The 7,501-nt window shown below is 37.3% G+C and overlaps 1 protein-coding gene across 1 annotated transcript; it reads left to right on the top strand.

Annotated features, from left to right (window-relative positions):
• Positions 1-3,101: 3,101 nt before the first annotated feature.
• LOC101555202 (trace amine-associated receptor 6-like) lies at positions 3,102-4,133 on the top strand. Its single transcript, XM_004609031.2, has one exon. The coding sequence runs from the start codon at positions 3,102-3,104 to the stop codon at positions 4,131-4,133; it is 1,032 nt and encodes a 343-aa protein (XP_004609088.2).
• Positions 4,134-7,501: the final 3,368 nt, after the last annotated feature.

Below are 7,501 nucleotides of genomic sequence, written 5' to 3'. Positions count from 1 at the left end.
TAAAATAAGCAAATGATTCATTCCAAATGTAATTCAGAGTGAAGAGTACTAGGAAAGTTTTGAGAAGAAAATATAAATAGACTTATAAAGTACAAAATATCTTTCATAAAAAAGGTTAACATTGGTTTTAACCTTTAAAAATTATTTTATTATATATACTTAAATATAGAAAATATTATATCATATATACTGCTTAAGTATCTGCATTTACAAACAAATGATTATAATAAACATTTATATGCATGTAAAAACTGATTAGACATATATTATCCAATGTTAATGAGATATTAATTCATAATTGAAAAACTATATAGAATCCCTTAGAAGGCATAGAGAAAAGTATCTTTTTTAATATAGAATGGACAACTATAAACATCACAAGTGAGTGCCATACTCAATGTCAAGTGCTAGAAGTTTGTCATTTTCTTTATAGAAGCTCCACAAGGGACCTGTATGGCATTGATAGTTGGAAATGATCACTCTGGATCATTTCCAGATCATTTCCAGAAAAATTGAGTGTTGAAAGTAGATAAAAGGATATACATGATAATCGTCCAGTAACTGTATTGCAAGTCATAATGCCCTAAAGGAGAGAGAGAAAGGCAGAGAGAGAGAGAGAGAGAGAGAGAGAGAGAGAGAGACAGACAGACAGACAGACAGACAGACAGACAGACAGACAGACAGACAGACAGAGACAGAGACAGGCAGAGAGAATGGAAAAGTGCCTGCTATAGATGTAGACTGCGGGTGGGGAATGGAGGGAGGAAAACTGGGGACATTAGTGGAGAGAAATGTACACTGGTAAAGAGATTTGTGTTGCAGCATTGACTGAAACTCAATCATGAACAACTTGCAACTGTATAACTCACTGTAATTTAAAACAAAATAAACAAATACCAACAAGGAAGCTCCACTAATGCTTCAGGCAAAATGGCTATGAATTCTCTAAGCTATTGCATTTCCCTAAAGCTGTGCATCACTCCTTCAAATCTGAATGATAACCAGCTAGGTACAGTATTGGTGAGTTGTTCCATTGATTGAGTTTTGCACTCTGTCTTTCCATTCTCTTCTCTGTGATCTTGTGGGCTTTCCTTTTGTATGTAAATTCTTTTTTTTCCTTAATGCTTTTAAAATTCTTTCTCTGTCTTGTGATTTTTGTCATTCAGAGCATAATATATCTTGAAGTTCTTAGTTTAGTCTCTTTATCTTGGGTTCTTCAGGTGTATTGTATTTTTTATTTTTGCTTTTTTTGGGGGGTTCACACTCCTTGATGCACAGGGTAATCCTGGCTCATGCACTAAGAAATTACTCCTGGTGGTGCTCCAGGGACCTTAAGGTATGCTGGGATTCAAACTGGGGTTGGCCGAGTGCAAGGCACATGCTCTACCCGCTATGCTATCACTCCAGCCCTATGTATTGTATTTTTATTAGCTTTATTTTATAACTCAGGCAATTTTTAAGTATTATTTCTTTGACTATTGATTCTTCATCAAATTTGCCAACCTGAGCTTAGGTATTCAAAAGATTATTATACTGCTCCTCTTGAATACTTCTCATGGTTCACTATAGGTGTACTGCTCTTTTTTTTCCATATTTCTCTCGTTTTCTGTTGTTTTCTAGAGATTTCCTCCTTCTTGGTTCTTCTCAATTTTTTCCTCTGCTACTGTAATTTTGCTGCTCACAGTTTCTAATAACTTTTTCATATCAACTCCCAAACTCTTCATTTCTGAGCAGAATTTTCATTTCTGCTCTCAGAGTTCCTTGTAATGTTCCATTCTTTTTTATGAACTTATTAAACATCTCACCATGGTGTCATTGGCGTTATATTCTGAGGATTTATAGAGATGTTTGATGTATTTTGTGCCTTCCAGGTTACTGTTTTTGCTCACTGAACTTGGTGGGCTTCTACTTATTTTCCCCATTGGTTCTCTCATGTTTCTGCTGTCCTCTGGAGAGTCAAGTTAGACATCCTGGAATATTCTGAGACTGCACGCTGAGATTTCTTACTTACTTCTCGGCTCACCTTCACTGAGTTAGAGGAAGCTTAACTGTCAGCAGTGTGTAATTTTCTGAGGAGCTGTGGTGTAGGCCCTTTAATATCTTAGAATTTGCTGTGGAGACAACTGGCACTTAGTCAAGAAGGAAGGACTCTGTCTCCCATTCCAGAGATCTCAGTCAGAGATTAATTTCACCTGGAAAGAGAAAAATTTCAGCTAAAATAGAAATCAGAGGTTCATGAGCTGTGGCGTGGCCTACTAATATCACAAAATTCCATTCTTGTTACAGAATCCCTTCATGACATATCTCTCTTTTCATGGCAAGTTCGATTTATAAACATTTGGTTCTAGTGTTTTTATTTATGTATACAGTGTTCTCTCATTTTCCTTCTAACCAATGTTCTATTTAGCATTTAGCATTGAAGCTATACTACATGAAACAATAAAGTTTAAGTGGAGATTATTACATATAAGTTTCTTCTCGCTATTCTCAAATTATACCAGAGGGACTCTACATTTGATGATTTTGTATATGGGACTTGGCTGTGTGTCCTGTGGGTGTTTCTCATTAACCTCTTAACCTACGTGGGGGGGGTGTGTCAGAGGGTGGTATAAAAGGTAGTTAATAAGTACAAGTCACACAATGTTACTCAATTTCACAAAGAAGAATATACAAGTTACCTCGACCAATCACCGAGTATGTTCAATATATCAAAGGTAAGAAATGTTTTGTGGAAATAGTAAATATTTTGTTCATAAGCCCAGTAAAAATTTAAATTCTAACAAAGAAAGAGATTTATTTATATTTAATTGTTATTGGGATTAGAAAACTATTTCCAGTTCTATTCAAGAGAATAAGAATAAAATGCTAATCAATAATGCAAGATGAATTTTTATTTGCAAATCTAATTTAACATGTGATGGTTTCTTATGTTCAGAGATTTTTTACAAGTCCATCTATAACAGATTATGAGGATAAAATTTGGTATTATTCACTTTTAAAGGATCATTTTTCTCTTTGTAGGATGCCTGACCTGCTTTATTTCATTTGACTGAAAAAGGCAGATCTTCTCCAAATGTTTACAGGCTGTTTACAGCAGCATCATGAGCAGCAACTCATCCTCCCCTGCCGTCCTGCAGCTCTGCTATGAGAACGTGAACGGATCCTGTGTGAAAACTCCCTACTCGCACGGAGCCAGGGTGATCCTCTATGCAGTGTTCGGCTTAGGGGCTGTGCTGGCAGTGTTCGGGAACCTTCTGGTGATGCTTTCAATCTTTCATTTCAAGCAGCTGCACTCTCCAACCAATTTCCTCATCTCCTCCCTGGCCTGTGCTGACTTCCTGGTGGGTGTGACTGTGATGCCCTTCAGCATGGTCAGGTCTGTGGAGAGCTGCTGGTACTTTGGACAAAGTTTCTGCACTTTCCACACTTGCTTTGATTATGCATTTTGTTTGTCTTCTCTCTTCCACTTGTGCTTCATCTCCACCGACAGGTACATTGCTATCACTGATCCTCTTGTGTATCCTACTAAGTTCACTGTGAATGTGTCAGGGATATGCATCAGCGTCTCCTGGATCCTGGCCCTGGTGTACAGTGGAGCTGTATTCTACACAGGCGCCTATGATGACGGACTGGAGGAAATAACCAGCACTTTCAGCTGTGTAGGAGGTTGTCAACCTGTTATAAATCAGTTATTCATTCTGATAGATTTTCTACTATTTTTCATACCTGCCCTTGTTATGATGATATTGTACAGTAATATTTTTCTTGTGGCTAGAAAACAGGCTAAGATGATAGACAGCATCAGTAGCAAAGCAGAAGCTTTATCAGGAACTAGAAAACCCAAAGTGTCTAAGGGTGAAAGAAAAGCCGCCAAAACGCTGGGTATCACAGTGATAGTGTTTTTGGTCTTGTGGCTACCTCTTATTATTGATACACTGATTGACTGTTTTGTGGGTTACATAACGCCTTCATATGTTTATGAGATACTTTGCTGGTTGGCTTATTACAACTCTGCTGTAAATCCTTTGATTTATGCTTTGTTTTATCCTTGGTTTAGAAGAGCAATAAAACTTATCATAACTGGAAAAATATTAAAGGATAACTCATCAACCATGAATTTATTTTCAAAATAGGTAGGCCTACATTTCTAATCATAATTTTATTGAAATATTAGAAATTTCAAAGTCACAAGAAAATTCATTGCAAAAACGTTCCATTGAAATTGGGGAGGAAACATGGTGCTTCTTTTCAGCCACATAGCCGTTCTTGGTGAGTGACCATTAAAGCCCTTGACATTTAAAAATGCTAGAAGCATGATTTTATTTTGTTTCTTCATGTCTGTTCATTTTCCTATTTTGTCACTTGCTGATTATTTTCTTTTTCCAGAACTCCATTTTTGGCCTTACTTTCTGTCACTTTCAAAGGGTCTTTGGCTTTCTACTCCTTATTAAAAATCTGTATTTCCTTGCCCTAGATTTGGTTGAATTTGCTCTCATTTTGAGCAGGTTGCCTCATGGAGTTCTGTTTTCTGCCACTCTTGAGATATTTTTGAGCCATATATGTCAATCATTTCATATTCAGTAAAGAATTCATATTTTACATTTTGGGAGCTCTTGGGAACTTGAGATGACCCTGAGAAGCTACTGCAATTTTCAAAATAGAGAATATCTTTTAATGTAATTGTATTTTTTATACCACTTTAAGAAACTATGACACTTATAATAGGGGACAATTTTCTATCACCCTTTTCTGTACTCTCCAGACTTTTCATATCATAATGTCAAAAATAACATTTTATTGTAAATTATGGAAGACTGGTGGATTTTTCAAGAAGCCATGATGTGATATTTTTTGGTAAACACATTAGCTTCTCTGACTCACAAATGGTAACTGTTTCCAAGTATAATATTTAGAAGAAAATATTTCTTTTGTGGAGTATTATGACTGAAAATTTATATATGTTCCTGCACTCGGTATACTATAATTTCAAAGAAACCTTCCCAGTGATAGGTTTTGTTAGGTGGGAGAGATGGTGAAACACCACTTCCTGTCATTGTTGGCATTGGTGTGAGCCTGGTGTGTGGTGCTTGGACTACACAGGTTCTCTTCCTTGTCATGTTGAGAGCTGGGTGCGTGGACACAGAGATCACACTGAGGTGCACATACAACTGTTCCCTGACCTTAAACCATCTTCTGAATACCAAGCTCTTGAAATTTTTTAAAAATATTTTGAAGAAATATGATCTAGTTAAGAAGAAATAGTGACATCTGAAAAGATAATCGGCATCCTCCATGATGGAAAGAAGCTTAATAGATTTAAAAATGAAAAAAAACTTTTCACAAAATAGTAAGAGACAAGGTGCATTGATTATGAATGGGTAATTTTACAGAGAAAGAAATTCTAATGATTTATAAGCACATTAAATTTAGAAATAATAATAAATTCTATTAATACCACGATAGTTTTATGTGTAAAATTGTTAAAATATTAACTGAATCAGTAATTTTTAGTGTAAATTAGAGACAAGGGTATGCAATACTCATGAGAATACACTTCACATACATCTCGAGAATACAATGTAATTTAAACTTTCTGAAGTGAATTAAAGTACATAAATAAAAATTTAAAGTGTATATGTGGTTTAATTCTGTACTGCTAGTCCTAGTAAGTATGCCTAAGAAAATAGTCAGGAAAAAGAAGTACATATTTTAAAGATATTTATTCTATAGTTCTTAATTTTTATTTTTTTGCTTTTGGGGTCATACCCGGTGATGCACAGGGGTTACTCCTGGCTCTGCACTCAGGAATCACCCCTGGCGGTGCTCAGGGAAACATATGGGATGCTGGGAATCAAACCTGGGTCGGCCGCGTGCAGAGCAAATGCCCTACCCACTGTGCTATCGCTCCAACCCCTATAGTTCTTTTTTTTTTAATTTAAATTTTTATTTTATCACCATATGGAAAGTTACAAAGTTTTCAGGTTTATATCTCAGTTATACAATATTCAAACACCATCCCTTCACCAGTGCCCATATTCCACCACCAAAATTCCCAGTATACCAACCGCCTCCGCCCCCCACCCCCAACTGTATAACTGATGAATTTCACTTCATTTTCTCTTTACCTTGATTACGTTCCATATTGCAACACAAAACTCACTATTGTTGTTGGAGTTTTCCCCAAAGAAAGACAGCCCTACTAAGGAAGCATTTGATAATTGGTTTTCCATTAAAAGATTGCATGTTTCAGTTTTTAGAAAAAAAGTTTTCTAAAAAAGATTTTAGAAAACCGTGCGGCCGCGGTTTGGATGTGTCCCAGTCCCGCAAGCCGGAGCTGTGTTAGTTGCTGCTCAGTGTCGCCAGGGCTCCTTCTCTGGCAAGATGGTGCCGAGGGACTCCAGCCCCTATAGTTCTTAATTATTATATCAAACTGGCTAGGTCAGTGTTGGTAAACTTAAACACATTAATGTGCTGTCTTCACTCCTGGCCTTTGGCATCTCTTACATCCTGAGCTTTTGTCTTCTGTCCTTACAACTCTCTTTCATGGTTCCTCCCCTTAAAGATTCTCATGCTACGGTTGGGCGATTGCCTTTCACAAGGCTGACCCTAGTTGATTTCTCCGCCCCTCTTGGAGAGCCTGGCAAACTACCGAGAGTATCAAGCCCGCGAGGCAGAGCCTGGCAAGCTACCCCTGCGTATTGGATATGCCAAAACAGTAACAATAAGTCTCTCAATGAGAGCCGTTACTGGTGCCCAGTCTAACAAATTGATGAGCAACAGCATGACAGTGACAGTGAGAAGAAAGTACTCCCTGAAAAATCATGTTGGTGACATGACTTTCTCTGGACAATGCAATGTAGACCAATGTGACTATTGCCATAGTCAAAAATAAATTTGGGGAGGAGTCATTGGTGGTGTTCAGGGCTTATCAATGTTCAGGGATAACTCCTAGTGGGGCTTGGGGGATCATATGTGATGCTGGAAATCAAACCAGGGTCCACCTAGTGCAATGCAAATGTCCTAACCACTGTAAAATTGCTTAGCTCTCAAAGAGGTGTTTGAAATTTTTAGTATATCATAGTCCTGAGATATTGTGAGATTGTCTACAGAACTGAACTGAAGATACACAGTAGGAGAAGAAGGAGATTGGGAGAACAGTGGAGGTATATTGCTACTCTGGTTTTAGGGTGATGTAGTGGCATTACAAGTGTTACAAAATAATGTGAATACCGGTGTAAAGGTGATACCTTAATAACAGCCACAGACTATTTCAAAATCATAAATACACATTCTGGATCAAAGCATGAATAATAATAAACAAATGTATTTGCGTGACTCAATTCAATTCTTTCCCAAGTATGCCATAAGACCAACGATCTAATTGGAACCTGTTTTTCAACCTGCATCCAGCAGACACTGTAAAGAGCAGGGCCAAAGCTCACCTGCAATGGGACACAGAACTGCTCTCAGTATGAGGTCTCATGGGGCAGGAGCAAAAGGA

Source organism: Sorex araneus, chromosome 4, assembly GCF_027595985.1.
Source record: "Sorex araneus isolate mSorAra2 chromosome 4, mSorAra2.pri, whole genome shotgun sequence".
In the NCBI taxonomy this organism is placed as follows: domain Eukaryota; kingdom Metazoa; phylum Chordata; class Mammalia; order Eulipotyphla; family Soricidae; genus Sorex; species Sorex araneus.
This window is presented reverse-complemented; position numbering and strand designations above follow the sequence as displayed.

Excerpts from the sequence above, each read along its gene's own strand:
- LOC101555202 (XM_004609031.2), top strand. The coding sequence starts at position 3,102 with ATGAGCAGCAACTCATCCTCCCCTGCCGTCCTGCAGCTCTGCTATGAG.